General features: G+C 32.7%; 1 protein-coding gene across 1 annotated transcript in view; it reads left to right on the forward strand.

Moving 5' to 3' along the window:
* Window positions 1-18,345, forward strand: part of LOC129216736 (targeting protein for Xklp2-like) — a 51,551-nt gene that overhangs the window by 24,071 nt on the left and 9,135 nt on the right. Inside the window, exons 6-8 of the mRNA XM_054850953.1 lie at window positions 6,921-7,059; window positions 12,835-13,042; window positions 15,478-15,576. Coding sequence (XP_054706928.1) covers window positions 6,921-7,059; window positions 12,835-13,042; window positions 15,478-15,576 — 446 coding nt within the window. The remainder of the gene's footprint in view (window positions 1-6,920; window positions 7,060-12,834; window positions 13,043-15,477; window positions 15,577-18,345) is intronic.

Consider the following 18,345-nt stretch of genomic DNA (forward strand, 5'->3'; position numbering starts at 1 on the left):
GGATTTTACTTTAAATTTTACAGTTTTAGTTTCAATACATTCATTCAAAATCCTATCAAACCATATCAATTCTTTGACAGTTTCAGTCATTGCGACAAATTCTGCCTCCATAGTTGAAAGACTTACACATTTTTCTTTAAAAGTGCGCCATTCTATGGGCGAATTATCAAGCAAGATAAGTTGACCTCCGACAGATGTTTGGTCATCTCTATTTGAAGCGAAATCTGCATCAGTATAAGCAATGATTTGGATTTTGTTACAATTTAATTTCAATTTTAAATTCTTTGTATTAGAAACATAACCAAGTAATCTTAATAATCCGTTCCAATGGGTAATACCGGGATTGCTTTGAAATTGACTAAAAATGTTAATTGCATAAGATATATCCGGTCTAGTTCGATTTGCAATAAAACTTAAGCATCCTAATAGATTTCTATATGGTAATTTACTCATTTCTTTGATTTCATCGTCATTTTTCGGACAATCTTTAGTTGAGTAGACACAACCTTTACTAATTGGTAATGACGAGATAGAAAAATTATATTTACTAAATCTTTTACATACTTCTTCAATATAAATAGTTTGATGTAGATGAAAGCCATTTTCGCCTTCTTCAAATTCTACACCTAGTAGTTTTCTCGTCTTACCCAATACTTTTAAGTCAAAATGTTTACTTAATAATTTTAAACAATTTTTAATATCACAGTCCTTTTTACCAAAAATAACGATGTCATCAACATATAATAGCAAAATTACACTAGAATTATAAAATACACAATTGCAACATGAAAATTTGTTAAATCCTAATTTTGACAAAACATTGAAAATTTCATTGTACCACAGACGTCCACTTTGATGTAATCCGTAAATTGCCTTATTTAATTTGCAATATAAATTTTCCTTTCCTTTTTCAACAAAACCTGGGGGTTGACACATATATATTTGTTCGTCAATTAGGGCATACAGATAGGCATTTTTTACATCACATTGAACATTTGACCATTTTAAACATACTACTAATAATGTAAAGAAAAACCGAATTATACCAAATTGAACTACTGGGGAAAAGGTATCTTCAAAATTTAATCCTTTAATTTGAGCAAAACCCTGAGCACAAAGCCATGTTTTGAATCTTATAATATCCCCCTGTTCGTTTTTCTTAAGTGCATAAACCCAGCGACTACCAACTGGAGTGGTATTTGCTGGTAATTTGGCCAAAGTCCAAACATTTCTATCATGCATACATTGGATCTCAGACTTCATTGCATCATGCCATTTTTCCCGCTCTGTTGACTTAAGAGTCTGTTTATAAGTGCGTGGAATTTTAATATTTTCTAGTCAAGATTCTGTTATACTTGAACTAGAATTATGGCTTGCAATTTCCCCCTGAAAGGAAACCCTTGAAAATTAAATAAGGATGGTTCAAAAACAAGATTTAATTTATCACAATATTTTCTTACATCATGAACAGATCTTAACCTTTTAGATTGACCCTTTTCAAAATAATATATGTCATTTCTTGACCCATCGGGTCTTGGAACAATTTTTCTGACCCATGTTGGATTCCTCATGATCCTGGACTTGTCATCGTCTGACGTATCCCCCTCAGTATCTGAATCTCTATTTGAATCTGAATCACTATGAATGTTAGATTCTCTGTTAGAGATTTCTGGCACGTCAGCGTCAGATTGACTCTGCTCCTCCTCAGTTTCTACATCCATATCACTATCGAGTGGACGAGAGGTTAGAGGCCATGATAAAGTATTATTATCCAACTTAGAATGAAAATGGTCTTTGTAAAATTGACCTTCTTTAAAAGAAACATTAATGAATTCAATTACCGCGTTAGTATCAGGTATCCAGATACGATAACCTTTGGTACTAAACGCATATCCAATCATAATACCTTTTTGGGCTTTAGCATCCAATTTGTTTCTACGTTGTCGTGGAGTGCCCACGAATGAAATTGTGCCGAAAGGCTTAAGATGTTTTACAGATGGTTTATTACCGCCATATAGTTCAAATGGAGTTTTGTCCTGATTGGAGTGACATACCCTGTTCCAAGTGTATGCAAAATACAACATTGCATCTGGCCAGAAGTCTTTTGGCAAACCACTTTCTATTAACAAGACACGGGTACAATCAGCGACAATTCTGTTATAATTCTCCGCAGAACCATTTTGTTCTGGCGTGTAATAATTAGTAAGTTCATGTTTAATACCAAGCTTTTCACAAAAATTATCCAAATTATGATTAACAAATTCCTTACCATTATCTGTCCTAATAGCTTTTACTTTCTTATCTAAAAATCTTTCAGCTCTAGTAATATGCTGTTTGAAAATTTCTGCGACCTGACCCTTTGATTTAATGGGATACAAAGATGCGCGTCGAGAAAAGTCATCAATGGTAGATAAGTAAAATTTTTCACCATTTTTACCAGGTACATTGCAAGGGCCCCATACATCAGCATGTAAAAGCTCTAATGGGTATTTACTACGTTTTTCAGTCAATGGCTTGAAACTGACTCTTTTAAATTTACCAATTTTACAGTCGTCACACTGAATTTTAGAATTTTTAAACTTTGGTAAACCCCTTGCTCCCTGCAATTTACTAGTTTTCTTAATACTATCAATATTGACATGTGCCAAGCGCTTATGCCAAGTTTCTAAATCTTCAACATGACTAGATTCAGAATTAAAATGACTAGAATTTAAAGGAATTTGATTTGACTTTTTAGAATTTACAATATATACACCATTCTTAAGTTTTGCTTTTAAAATTAGACCTTCTTTGTCAGAAACTTCCACAAAACCATTCCCCCCTTTAAATTTAGCTCCTCCTTTGTCGAATTTTGTACCAGATAACAAATTCCGCTTTAATTGCGGGGAATACAGAACATCTTTTAGAACTACAGACCTTTTTCCAAATCTTACTTTAATATCTCCTTTCCCTTCAATCGGGAAGGTCTGATTTTTGATGGCAACAGCCATTTTGCTATTTTTTAAAGGTGTAAAAGTTCTAAACCAGTCTCTGTTTCCAGAAAAATGATCACTGGCAGCAGTATCAAAAAGCCATACAGAGGGCTTTTCCTCTACATGGTTTAAGTTAGCTTCACAAATAAAAAAGTTCTTGTACTCACATCGGGTGCTTGAAGGTGAACGATTCCTCTCCCTTGAAAAATGTTGTTTCCTCCTATATGGGCTCCGTCCTCTTCTATTGGTTCTGTCCTGGGATCCTTGACCTTTCCTGTTCTGGGCTGAAGAATTCCGATATAGTCGTGGACAATCTCTTTTGAAGTGTCCAGGCTGCTTACAATAGTAACACAACCTCTTTCTGGTTTCAACATGAGCAATTTTTGATTTAGTATTTAAATTTTCACGAAGTGCTAGGCGTCCTTCTTCTACTATTAGATCAACTATAATTTCTTCAATTTTAAAAGTTGCATCTGGTCTGATTAATATCGATTGTATTACATGGTCAAATTCTATAGGTAAGTTTTGTAACAATTGAAAAATTAGAAAATCTTCAGGGAAATCTTTGTGTACAATTTTTATCTTCTCGTAAATGCGTCTAAAGCGGGCTGCGTATAGGTTTAATTTTTCTCCCGATTCTATTTTGCAATTATTTAACTCTGCGTACAGTTGCATCTGAATGCAGCGGTTTTCCGGGAAGAAGTGATCTTTGAGCTTTTGCCAAGATAAGGTAGGTTCTTCTATATTTTCAATTATCTTTTTAAATTCTTGTTCGATGTTAAGAAAAATTAACGATAGGGCAAATCTCTTGCGGTAGTGAAAATCTTTGATGTCTCGCTTAGTGACGTCAGAGTCTTTTGAAATTACGGGAAGTTCTTCGGAACCATTGACAATATCCCAGCAATCTTTTTCCATACGTAGGAATTTGACATTTACCGCCAATTCGGTGTAGTTGTTGCTATTCAACTTTTCTATGGTGTAAGTAGGACCTGCCATTTTCAAAAAAAATTTCAAATTTTTCTTAAATTTTAACTAAAATAGTCAAAGATGTCGACTCTTGGATCCATCGATTCATTTTGTAAATTAGTGAACGGTCCCCCCCCCCCCCCGTCACTAACTATCATAGAAATCTTGAAGAAAGGTAATCTCTTGAAAAAATGTTCAAATTTGGAAAAATTCATCAAATCTTGAATAAACCTGTACAAAAAGTTCAATTATCTTGCAAAAAATTCTTCCTAATCTTCTTTTAAATCTTGACACTTGAAAAAGGAATTAAATTTCCGATAATCTGATTTCAGACAACAGCATTATATTTCATCTCGTATTTGACTAACTCTATAATCTGGGCTACCATAACCATTGATGGGCTATAATTCCCCAGCATAAAGCAAGAAAGAGCATAGCCCAAGTTTTGCAAAGAATAATGATAATTCAAAGCTATTAAATTAGCAAAGTGTAATACGCGATTGGAGTAGTCGAACTATTAAATAGAAATTTATCTTCTGCTGCATGAAGAATCTTATATTAAGTGACGAAAAGTCATTCTTTAAAATATCAACGATTTATTAAACAATTAACAATTGTAAAAGATAAAATGAGAAAATAAAGTAACTTGAAGAATCAATAACTCAAAGCCATACGCAAAATTAAAGTATAATCATGAACTTTGTAGACCTATTATATCTATTTACTAATTCTATTAAGTATTACCGAATATTCCATTGAAGAGGTTTTCATGATCTCTATTCATAGATCTCTAATACTAACATTTCAATAATGCATCACGAACACTAAGTTCGGCGAGTTCTAGTAGAATCTATTAGATCACATCTAACTACCGATCAGAAAACTAACTTCCTATTAATCCATTCCACAAACTGTGAATGGCTATCTCGATGGCTGAAAAGCCAAGAGCCGAAAACCCCAACTGCAAACTGCAAGTTGGCAAACTAAAACATCTATCGTAGATGCGAGAAGTGAAAAAGAGAAAGAGTCATATCGCACAAGCATATAAATACTGCTTTCCCAATTAGCATAACGCATCATCTCAAGTTCGACACGTGCGGGAAAGACGTGTGCAAAAAGCTTCTAGAATGCCTGAGAACAAGTGACGTCATCTGACCTTCAATTTGCCGGGAAGCGAAAACAGATTCACTCATTGTTTACGTTTTCATCTGAAGTTGAAGTACGCGGGAAGAATCGCTTGTCAAAGCAAAAAGGATATTACAACGCGAACAACGCTAACATGCATAGTAAGTTTACAATTAAATAGCTTTAGTTTGTAAATGATGAGATACGTATAATTAAATAATAACATTGTACTTAGGATAAACTTAGTGTTGATCAAATTCAAGTTACATTGAGCAATTCCGATTCACTGGCACCAACGAATTCCGATCCGCTGACATCAACCGATTCCGATCCGCCGACATAAACTGATTCCGATCCACCGACTCCGATCCGCCGACATAAATCGATTCCGATCGCCGACATCAACCGATTCCGATCCAAGATCTATCGATTCCGATCCGCCGACATCAACTTATTCCGATCTGCCGGTTGAAATGCGATCCGAAAGCTGCTGGAAGCGACAATACGTTTTTGAAAGGTTTTGGCAATTTTTTACTTGAACTTTTTGATCGTCAGAAAAAAAGTCTTTGTGCAGTAGAAATATTATTCTAAACAATGGGGACCAAACCCCATTCGGGTAATTAGATCCAGAAAATGGTCTATTTAAAAAAATAATTGAGTGTATGTGTATGCTACTTAGTTGTAAAATATTTTATTAAAAATGAAATAATAAAATAAAATTGCAAAGTTACTGAATAATTATTTGAACATGGGGTTGATATTACACTAAAAAATTATAATTTAAAAATGAATAAATGGAAAAATGAAATAAAAATGAATTATAAAAAAATTCTAAACAAATTTTCAGAACTTATAAAAATTCTCCCCCAAATTCAAAAAATCCCCCCTGGAATCTGAAGTAAAGGGGGACATTCCCCCCGAGAAATTGAACCCTATTTCAAACCCTGCTGAACTTCTGTGGCAGCCCTGCTTAACATTGTAAATAAAAGCGCATGCTTTCTATCAACAGTTATAAAAAATGATTTTGCTTAAAAAAAATTGAAAGGAAAACAAGAATAAAAAACTTCTCTGGTCTCATGGACTACTAAAATTTATATTCTGCTGGTCTAATAGACATTTTCGTGGTCCTGAGCAAGCGGATCACAGTTAATTTTCAGCCTCGATGGTGAGCATGAGTAAACAAAAATTTAAACCAGTAAAAAATTTATTTATGGAGCACCTTAAGAATAATTGAAAAAAAAAATAAATAAATAAATTTAAAAAAATTAATTTGAATTTTGACATCTTGAATTCAAGTTATGTTTTTCACAATCACGAGTGTATGTGTGTAAGCATGTGTGTTTGTGTCTGGGTGCAGGTATGAGTGTGTGGGTAATTGTGTGTATGAGTGTTTTTGTGTGTCTGGGGGGTGTGTATGTGTGTGTAGGCATATGTGTCTGTGTGCAGGCATGAGTATGTGGGTAGGTGTATGTGTAGGTGTCTGTATGTATGCGTGTGTGTGTATGTGTTTGAGTGTGTTTGTGTATGTGTGTATAGGTGTATGTCTGTGTGTGTGTCATTGTGTATGTATGTGCGTGTATGTAGGATATTGAAGCAACCTGGAGACGGTTTTCGCTATAGGAGCAGCATCGTGAGGAGCCGGTCGGCGGTGATGCTGCATAGGGTGTTAGCGGGAAAATAAAATGATAGCACATCAAAACAGCCAAATGAAAGCAATAAGCAATCGTGATTGTTCAATAATAATGATTGAAAAACAGCATTTAAAAAAATAGCATTAAGAAATTTTAGATTCATTAAACAGGGAATGTACTCTATTTAAAAGGAATTTATAAGTATTTTCTACATAATTTCTTTTAGAATATGTCCCTCCTGAGCAATGGGAGCCACCCCGTGTCAACCCAAAATCCCCTGAACTTAGAGCTGTGAAAAGATGTCGAGTAAATACGGCTGTCAGTCAGAAAGAGCAAGAAGAAAAGGAAGTTCAAGAAATGAAAAAGTAAATTGGAGCTTTAATGAATCATTCAAAGCCTCAAAATATAGCTATAAAAAATATTGTAAGTTATTCTCTACATCGAAAATATGGGTCTCAGAAGTCGCAATTGAACTGTGTTTCCTGTAGTTTTGTGCTGGTAGATTCTTATCTAGCGAGTAAAGCTAACTATATAGCCATGTAGAAAATATGCATTAAAATTGTATAAAAGTATCTTGAATTGTATTTATATAAAAATGACTAAGATAAAAAAAATTCTGATGTTGGCTAACTTTTATGATAAAATTCTTTTAAAGTTTTCTCAGCCAATGGTTCTCTTGTACTAAATACAAAATATATCGTCGCCTTAGAGCAACAGTAGGATATCTTACTGATGCTACTAGGATTAGATGTCTTAAGAAAGCTGTGAGGTGATGATATATCAATTAAAGCATTGCAATTAAGACTTAAATACAAGCTTTGATCAACTAAAATCAAATATAGAAAAAACAACAAGAACTACAATATGTAAACCAAGAATCACAGTTGCCTCTCCAAGAAAAGTAAAATAAGTTTTGTCAAATATGATAATAATAATACTATGAGTCTATAGTGACTGTTTGCTTTAATGTAAGCAAAATGCCATGCATTAGATTATGTACTGTCATATGCACAGCACAGGAAAATTCCTGAATCAATAACCATGTTCCAGTCGGTTACAACAATTCTTTAAAGAAAGAAACAGCTTTATTTCTACGAGGTGGCATGGTTAAGAAGCAGCTTTGTTACACAATTAAAATTGCAACAATATAACTGTTATGAAATATAAAACTACCCTCCCTTTAGATTACTAAAATCACAAAATAATCCCTATTATAAGTTAAAATACATTTTAACATGCAAACTGAACTTCACACATAATAAAATCGCATTATAATAGTACGACAAAGAAACACAATTGCACAAATTAAAAGATCTTACAACACCTTAAAAGTTCACACAACAGATGGAGAATCATTCGAAAAAAAGCAAGGCATGCTAAATATCCAAATTCCGTAAAAAGGTAACCAATGCGAGGAAACGCCTTGTTTCACATCTCTACCATGTATGGAACATTTTTGAGAATTTGCCTGCAGCACCAAATTCTAAATCGAGCTACAATGTTCATGGGTCACACAGCTCAACCTTCTAACCATCCATTTCACTCTCTGGCCCAATTCAACTTGAGCATGGGGCCTCCACTTCTGATACCGCCATAGAAGGACATTCCGGCAGAAGACCATCTGCGTACCTTTATTAGCTTAAGTAATATCGGGACCTCACATTTAGCGATGACCACTCATCTTCTACTAGCTCACCAAAGGACCATCTTTTGATCGATCGCTGGCCGTTATCGAACGTTATATGAGCAGAAGTACGAGTGACAGTTTCGACCACGCACACAAGGTGATGTCATGCGTAAAAATACCCTTCAAACTTCTTCATACTGCTTTGTATCCTTTTTCTTCATTTCCAACTGTTGCCATTACACTTTTGGGTAGTACAATGGGGTTGTTTCCTTCAGTCAAAAGTACTACTTTTAGTCACTGAAATTGATAGAATAAGCAAAAAAAAAGTATGTACCCAGAAAATACTTTCATTTTCCCAACAGTTATTATTTAATTATTTTTTTAAATGTATGATTTTTCAAACAAAGCGTGGTCTTGATGACGTCACAAATAATGCATTTGGGCGCATTTGTCTGCCGCAATTCCACGTTATGATAGTCAGAAAGCAAATTGAATATTGCGCTCTAGCTGGCTATCAACCCTATCATTGTCATTACATGGAGTAAAGATGCAAATTAAATATTATGTTCTGCAAATGGCAACAGGGAATGGCATTTCATCATTTGTGATGTCATTGGAAGAAGTGTAAACAATGAAAGTGCACCAATTAAAGTAATTTTTTAAAACTATTAAACTTTGTCAAATTATTTAAAAAATGGTCAGATCCTATGTTTTTAAGCATGCTCTTTCAGGAAAAAATACTTTTAAAATTTTGAAAACAACCCCATTAGAATAGATTCTTAAATTGTTTTTCATGATGAGATTGTAATATTTATACATTTGCATCAGACAACACTCATATAAATAACAACATTGTTATGCAAGATTTTTTTGTTCATGAAATTAGTTGCTAGTCCTTTTTTTTCTGCTAGAAAAATCGCATGATTTTCAAGAAATTTTTATTTAATTCATGTTACCAGAGAACTGCCTAAATAGTGTAATAATGGAGGAACAAAAATATTATTATTATTATTTAGCAATCAAAAGAGAGATTGCTAAAGAATATTGTGGCATTTTAGTGACACAAAATTTATTTGCCCTCATCCTAGTTACTGAGATATAAGGTCGCACAGTCTGACAAAATTTTCAAGAAAAGGACCAAATTTAAAACTTTGGTGAGAAATTGAAAATGCCACATGCATTCACTGCCAACATGTGGTGGGACATCCATCTGCAAAGTGTGGGGAAGATGTTTTCCATTACTCCCCAAATCCTGCTAAATTTAGCGACCTTTAAGAAAATTTTGGCTGACTTTATATTTGCTAGCAGGGACACAAGGACATAGCCGTATTTAAGTATGGGCTCACTGGACTATAGCCCAGGGCAGCATGATTGTAAGGGCGGCATTTTTTCCCATATCCAAATAGTAAGTAAAAATCTTTCTTTTTTTTTCTTCATAAGGCCATAGGAGCGGCCAGATTATTTCTTCTTATAATAAAATAAAATCCTTATTTAGGAGGATTCCTTATTTTAGTAATAAGGCGCAGAGATGAACGTGTCGAAAGTTTAAAAAACTGGAAATGAGCCAAAAAATACAAAGACCTGACTGCACCGGATTATTTCATTTGATAACTTACTGTTGTATCTTGTTAAGTTAATAACATGCAAATATAAGTCTACTTCTATAGGAAACAAAGAGGAAACTCCTTCTAACGTGATAGACGTGAATGATTGAAAGCAAAACATCAATGTAGAAAAACATCGACCCTCTAACATTGATGGTTAAAACATCTATGTTTAACAGACACATTGATGTTTTGAAAACATAAACATAGATGTCATCTCAGAAACTACTAAAAGCTGCATCTGTTGGACTGGTGTATTTCATGTAGAACAGAGTGTTTTATTATTATTTTATTTTAATTTACTTTATTTTAAATTGCAAAGTGTTGATAAGGCTTCAAAACTTTTCTTTTTCATTTAAATCTTTAAATATGTTTTCGAATTCTTTTGAAAGTTATTTTTGAAACAAATATGTAAGATTATTTATTTCAAAACATAGTTCTCAATCTGTTGGAAAAATGTTGATTTATTATAATGTAAGAATAAATTTTTAACAGTGAAAGATGAGATTTACTAACTACCAATTTTTACCAATTAGTTGGTTTAACAAACAACCAATTTTATAATTTACATACTAACTGCGTATACAATTGCCTGTTTCGTATTTCAAATCAATTTTAAATAGAAATTGCTAACCGTATTAACATGGATATTAGGAAAAATTATTATTTTAGCAGGGTAGTGGAACCTGGGAACAGCTTACCGGAAGAGATGGTAATGAGCAAAGGAGTAGACAGTTTTAAGAGGGCCATTGATCTTCACTGGGGATTGTAAATTGACTAGGACCAGTCTAGCTGAGCCCAGAGCCTGTTGCTGGTCGTCACTTTTGTATTTGTATTTGTATAAAAGTAAAATTTTTTTTCCCCCAACTCTGTGTAATTCAACCAGGGCTGTGGAGTCGGAGTCGGACTGATTTTGGGGTAAAGGAGTTGGAGTCAGAGTCGTTAGAAAACATGCCGACTCCTACTCCGGTTTTCTTTTTTTCTTTCCTTTTCACTGACTCTCCTTGCTTTTTTTAAAAACGAATTACCAATTGGTTCGATTGCATGTATAAAAAGATACTAATAACAGGGTTCGTACGGGTCATGGAAATCCTGGAAAGTCATGGAAAAAAAATAAGCGAATTTCAGACCTGGAAAAGTCATGGAAAATTGAAATTTTCATTGAAAGTCATGGAAATTTATTTCAAGTCATGGAAAAATGTCTTGGATAAAGAGAAAGTAACAGTAACTAAAAGAGCATTAGAAATCTTGAGTGATTTAACAGTACAGCACATAAAAGCTATTAAAAGTGGAAAATTGAACGATCCCAAAATCAAATTTGAATTTTGAAATCCTATTTCATCCACTTCTGTCGCAGCCGCTTGCTTTTTTTTTTTTTGCGATGTGATTTCACTGCTTTGACACCACTTATTTTGAATTAACTTTTACTTTCAACACTTCTAAATATTTCATATTCTGTAGTAGCGAACTTGCACATTCTTGGTTTTGCCGCACCAACTTAAAAAAAAATCAATTCAATTACACCTGAGTTCATTTAATCACTCATAAGAACTATATTTAATAATATAGTTCTTATTAGAGTAAGTATATAGTTCTCAAGAACTTGGATTTAGAAAAAAAGCTTTTTTTCTCTCAAGTTACAGCTTTAAAAAATTGAAAGCACATGATTTGATCAATATCCATTTGCTAAACATTAAAAGGGGGCAAATTACAGATAATCCTTTTCAAATTTTTTAAAATTTTTTTTTTGCGATGTGATTTCACTGCTTTGACACCACTTATTTTGAATTAACTTTTACTTTCAACACTTCTAATATTTCATATTCTGTAGTAGCGAACTTGCACATTCTTGGTTTTGCCGCACCAACTTAAAAAAAAATCAATTCAATTACACCTGAGTTCATTTAATCACTCATAAGAACTATATTTAATAATATAGTTCTTATTAGAGTAAGTATATAGTTCTCAAGAACTTGGATTTAGAAAAAAAGCTTTTTTTCTCTCAAGTTACAGCTTTAAAAAATTGAAAGCACATGATTTGATCAATATCCATTTGCTAAACATTAAAAGGGGGCAAATTACAGATAATCCTTTTCAAATTTTTTAAAAGGGATTTTTAAGTCATCTCACTTTTTAACTCGTAACTATTGGAAAATTTGATCTTTAAATTGAATTTCTAACGTTGTACGCGTCTTAGGTTTACAATAAAAAACAAAATGCAAAATTTTCATAAAAAGGAATTAATATTTCAATCTGTTTAGAGGTTTTCCCCCTTCCCCTGAAGGGAGAGAGGGAGTTGAAAAAATACAATTAAAAAATTTTTTTAAAAAATCCGGAGTCGGAGTCGGGCGTTTCAAAATCCGGGAGTCGGTCATTTTCCTTCCGACTCCGCAGCCCTGAATTCAACACCCCTATGGGATGGACAGTTTCAAAAGCGCAGGGCGGCTTCACATCCAAATACGCCTCTGCATGAGGGCAAATATTAGGAGGACTGAAATGTAATGTTTTTTTTTTTCAAACAAATGAATTTTTAAAAGTTTATTTTTTATCAACAATGTACTTTCTCTCACTATCAACAGCCTTCTGCTTTCTAGTATGCAAATGTTCAATCGCAAAAGATAAAAATCGATTGTTTTTTGGAGTATATCTGGATTGTCTTTGGCCCCAGTTAGTCTGGATAAAAGAGGTTCTACTGTTCAAGCATTGAAAATGAGTATTGCTTAATGCTTAGAGCAACTAAGATATTTCATGTTCAAATCTATTAACTTTAGTAGCTGTGTAAATAAGCGATAAAATATTTTGCTGTAGTTAAATTTTTTTATTATTATATTGAGCTGTGATTCTTGCATACCTTTTATTGATTATCAATTATACTATAAATGATGTTGATTGAATTGCATTTTTCCCAGCTACAAGTTTCGTGCCAAGCCTATGAATACTAAAGTACTTTCAAAGCCGTATGTCCCGAAGAAGAAAAAGAGGCAAGTAACCCAACCTAAAGACATCAAGTTAAAAACTGCCTTGAGAGCAGCAGAACACCCTCCTTTAAAAGAGGAGACTGAGAAGTATGAATTCCATGCAAGGCCAGTGCCCAAAGTTATTTTGACTGGGCCCTCTGTAAGTTTGTTTCAAAATATCGTTAAAATTGTAACTGGTTAGGCCTGTTGCAGTAATCATTCTCTTCATTTTCTTTTCAAATGCTAGTTAGTGAATCGTTTAATACATTTATCACATATGATTATTGTAAATTTTAAGTTTTCCTTATGGAAAACCCCATATTTTATTGTTTCAATAATGATTTTGTAAATATGAATCAGCTAATTTAAAAAATAAGAAATCTTGTTTTTTTTTTTTTTCTTTTAATATCTTTATATCTTATGTCATGCTCTCATCAATCAAAAAACCTGTTCTTTTCATAAGACAAAATCCAATGTCTTGAAATTATGATACTGAGGTATCTTTATATGCAGTGAAACCTGTGTAAGTTGACTGCCTGCGGTGCGCTACTTTAGTGGTCAACTTAAACCAGTGGTCAACTTACAGAGGTTGATTTATATGATAAGAGCTAAATCCATGCCTGAAAAAAGCGGTCAACTTCACCAGGTTTTACTGCATTAAAAAAAAAATGTCAAAGAAGTTGTCTGTGGCTGTCCCATGTCCAAGAAAAGTCATAGTACCTACAATTGTAAAATTTGGTACGCCCTCAGGTTTAGAGGCATGCGCAAAGCTTCAGTAATACCACTATACCAGTTAACCTGATCATTTAGATAATCATCGGAAGAGGGTGCGGGGCCGCTGTGAGGTCAAAAATTTAGATAAGGTGTATGAAATTGGTGGCATCTGAATTTTTTTTAAAGCATCTTGAATATATAGAGAGAATTTAGTTTCTGGTTTAAAATAGTTGGAGTTAGGGAGTCAAAACTAAATCTGAGTATTAGGAACATAAACCTAATTGTAAACATAATATTCAATCAGAAATGAGAGAGTCGAAGAATTTTTAGAAATTGTAGTCTTAAAAATGCATTTTTGACTAACTTTGGTTATGTTAGAAGGAGAAGGTTCAGGGACGCTTCTCCCATCCATTTTTCAAAATTGAAACTTTAAAAAATGCAATTATTATCTCTGATTATGTTTGGAATCTCTATCTCAGAAATTGGTTGAAATTGTAGTTCTCACTATGCAATTTTAGTCGATATTTGATGATGTAGGGAGGAGAGATTCAGGGACTCCCCCTCGGAAAGTTTTCGAAATTTAGGTATCAAAACACGATTAAAAATGGCTACTAAAACGAAGTTTTTAGAGTATCTTTGGTAATGTTAGTGTCAGGAAAGTTCGCGAACCCTTCCTTGGTATTTTCCGAAATTGAAATTCCAGAAATGCAATTGTAGGTGATCTTCACTGATGTTTCTGTCCCTTTCTTCAAAATTTAGGTTTAAGTATCAATTTCTCCTTTTCTTTCTTTTTTTTAAATGTTTATGTTACTTTTTCTTTATTAGTTTTCATGAATTAATGTTGGATAAAGGATGTTATGTCAGTTGCATGCTATTTTACAAAGTTTATTCTTAGAACCCTGAGACATTAAATTTATGTATTACATTAGTGTATTTTAAGCTGGAAATACTTAATAAAACTGTGTTTTTTCCTAAAATAACTTGTTTTAAAACCTCAATGTTTTCCCCCCTTGAATCTTTTACCCAATCTCCTATTTTTTTTCTTTGCGTGAGGTTTGCAGGTTTGATATGAGCTTTTGAAACTACCTAATTTCTAAATCTTTTACTATATTTTTCATTTCAACTTCGGATAATGACTCATTCTATCATTTCCAGGGTTCGCCGATATATATCATGATATATATCACTATAAATATCCAATATTTATTTTGAAAATATCATGATATTTTTTATATTTATTTTTTCGAAGTACGACATTTGCAATATAAAAGTTAAATGTACTGATCAAAACATATTATTTAATTATTGAGAATAATAAAATTTATGTAGCATTTTAATGTATCCAATTACTCTTATGAAAATAATATAAAATTCCTACTTTATTTTCTATTCATACAATTATTAGTAATATAATAATTTTAATTGGTCAGGAAAAAAAATGCTTATGGATGTGTAGTGTGGACTGACTAATGCATATTTTTTTATTTCTGAAATCTGTAAAACTCATAAAAGTAGTTAACCAAAGTAAAACGAGTAAAGCATCTAATGCTTTAATAATTCAATTGAAATTAATAGAAATGTATCAGTTATACTACATTTTATTTCTAATAGATTAAATTATCACATTTTATAAATGATGGTAAATATCACTTATATTTAAATGCCATTCAAAGTCATAAATTTTTATATAAAATGTATATTTATTAATATAAATAATGAAAGAAACATTAATTTTAAAATTAATGCATTATAATAATAAATAAGAAAATAAATAACATTGATTTGAGGAAGCAGTAACTATTTAATGACTCGAGTTTGCACTGATTGAAAATGTCATGATATTTTCGAACCCTAATCTTTTTGTATTTCACTATTTTTCAGGGCATAAAAGAAAAAGTCTCTCTTCCAGCTACATTGCCTAAATCTCCAGACTTTGCGTTAAAAGATAGGGAACAGAAATGGAAAACTACACATAAACCAGTGAGTTTTTTTCTTTTCCTGTTTCAATAAGCAGTTGATTTAGTTAATAATGTCTTTAACAGTCATGTTTTTCTTCATGTAATTCACCCTAAGTAGGTTCAGATCCTTCATAGAGCAAAGACCCACAGAAACTAACATCACGGAACCCGGGAAAATGCATTTAGGCATCAAACGAATTACAGTAGAGTCTCGTTTTACGCGGTTTCAGTTATACGCGGTTTAAGATTTGACACCTTTATTTTATTTTATGCGGATAAGTTTTTCAGTGTTATGCGGATGCGGAAATGCAAACAGGTAAAATTGTTAAATTATGATATTTATCTTTACCATTGTGGCAACGATTATAACCTTTACCTATATTTGAAATGGTCGTTGCTGCTGTTGCGTTATATTTACGTTGTTGTTTTTTCCAAATAAATATAAGTAAAAATGCATCTGGCTCTCTAATTTTGTGCAAGCAATCTAACAAATTAACGCTTAACAAAAATTTTCTTCTCTTTCAAAATCCAAACTCCTAAAGATTGCAGATTAAGTGTAATGAACTGCATTATGGCATGCTAATAATCAAGCTTGGGCCATCAGAGGCATTTTATGTGATTGGTTCCAGAGCTCTTTCCAGAAGTAAAGTTATTAAACTCACACAGTTCAGAACTGAAAGAAGAGCTTTTAGGAGTGACAAAAGAGACCAAAACCAACGAGGGTACCAACATCGGTGACGCAGAACCAAAAACGTTCACATTGAAAATTTTGAGCCACTCTTAGACAATAGACTGGTTTATTAGTGAAGGAAGATTTTATCATGGAAATGACGCAAGTGATCATGGGTGCATTAGTGCTATGTAAAAAATTAGAGAAAAATTCTTAATGACTGCCAAAAGACTATCATAGCCAACTCCTCTTTATAAACAGAACCTGAAATTAATTTATGTTTTCTTTATGCACGTTATGCATAAAAGTCGATATAAGTACACATTAAACTTATTATACAATTAGTCATCACTAGAATGAAGTATTTTGTTATCTACGGAACCAAACCCCTATTTTAACACTAGTATTAGGTCTCAATGTATGCAGTTTCAATTTCCGCAGAACGTAACTCCCCCCCCCCCCCCCCCCCGTAAAACAAGGGTCTACTGTATTTCTCAGAGCTTATAGGAATAGTCTAAAAGTAATGCTACTACTTAGATGAAGTTTGAAATAAAAGTGAGCCTACACGAAGACAGGCACTGATTTAATTTTGGCGTTAATTGCTCCGAGGTTGACTGATGTTTGTCATCTTTTGCACCTAATTAAATCAACAGAGAAATATAAATCAAGTTCAAAGGTTTTCACTTATGATTGCCTGTTGCAAGCCTTTTTCACGATTCATTTGTTGCAGACAATTGGAGAAATTTCAATTTAAAAAAAATTATTGTGTCCTCTTTTAATTTGTTACTGAATAAAATATTTAATTAAATTAAGCAAGGCTTTCAAAATAATTTTCATTTGCTCTTTGATTCTGCTTTTGCAAATATCAGAATTCTGTCATAATGATTATACGTTTGTGCCAAGAATTTATGAGTAAAATAAAACAGAAAGTTTTGCAATGGCTATAACAGGCTAATTCTTTTATTTTGACCAAAAACAGGTGTATGCAACTTTTATTGCTTTTTATATAATTTTGACTTTGGTTAAAGTGTTTTAAAATCGGTATGGGATGCAAAGGCAAATCCATGGTAAAAAAATAATAGTTTAAAAAACTAAAAAAACACACTTTATTACCAAAATGAACTAAAAAGTTAAAAATATTTTTTTATGACAAGTATATAAAGTAATTGACAAAAGACTTAATTTTACTGTAATAGAAAAAAAAGTGTTGGGGGCTGCCTATTTACATTTTTGCATGGATAACAAGTGGAAGAAATTTAAGACAACTGATAAGAAGCCTGAAGTTAAGTGTTTGGTCAATTACTTTATATACTTGTCATCCAAAGATTATTTTTAACTTTTTAGTTCATTTTGCTACTAAAGCGTGTTTTTTTAGTTTTTGAAACTATTAATTTTATTTTTTTCTTTTTAGTTCATTTTGCTACAAAAGCGTATTTTTTTAGTTTTTTAATTTTAAATAAGCTTTAAATACTAAATATTGCTAACACTTGTAACTCTTAAATGAAAATCTTTGTGCGTCTGTTTGATTTTTATAATGGAATGTATCTTAGTATTCTATTGCATTATTTGCATCTGACATTTTGAATGCTTTCTGGTAAATTCATGTGCAAATTTTGTTACACTCCGCAGCTCTGATTTGTACGTTGTCAGTAATTCTAATAAACCACTGGCTATTTGTACAAAGGAAAGTTGGACCCACAAACATACAAGTTAAGTTGATAAAAGCATGTCAATTAGAATAAACTAATAACTTATCGTTAATAAATCAATTTGACTATAGAATATTGCATTGTCATCAGGTCTGAGGTTGCATTCCAAATTTTAAAGGAATATGATCACAAAAAGTGGGCGAAAGTTGAGTTGCAAGATTATAAATTTAATTCCGGTGTGGACGGGATTAGAATGCACGCCCAATGATTCCCGGAGGTGGACGTCAGCGAAGACCCGCGCCTTAGACCGCTCGGCTACGAACGCTCATAAAGTGGTGGAATGTACTAACAGTAGTGAGCCACTAGCTCTTAGTCAAAGGAGAGTTACTCACAAACATACAAGTGAAGCTAATAAAAGCGTGTTAAAAAGGGCAGTCTCCCTTAGAACTCAACTAGACTTTTTTTTTCCTTG

Source organism: Uloborus diversus, chromosome 2, assembly GCF_026930045.1.
Source record: "Uloborus diversus isolate 005 chromosome 2, Udiv.v.3.1, whole genome shotgun sequence".
NCBI classification, from domain to species: Eukaryota; Metazoa; Arthropoda; class Arachnida; order Araneae; family Uloboridae; genus Uloborus; species Uloborus diversus.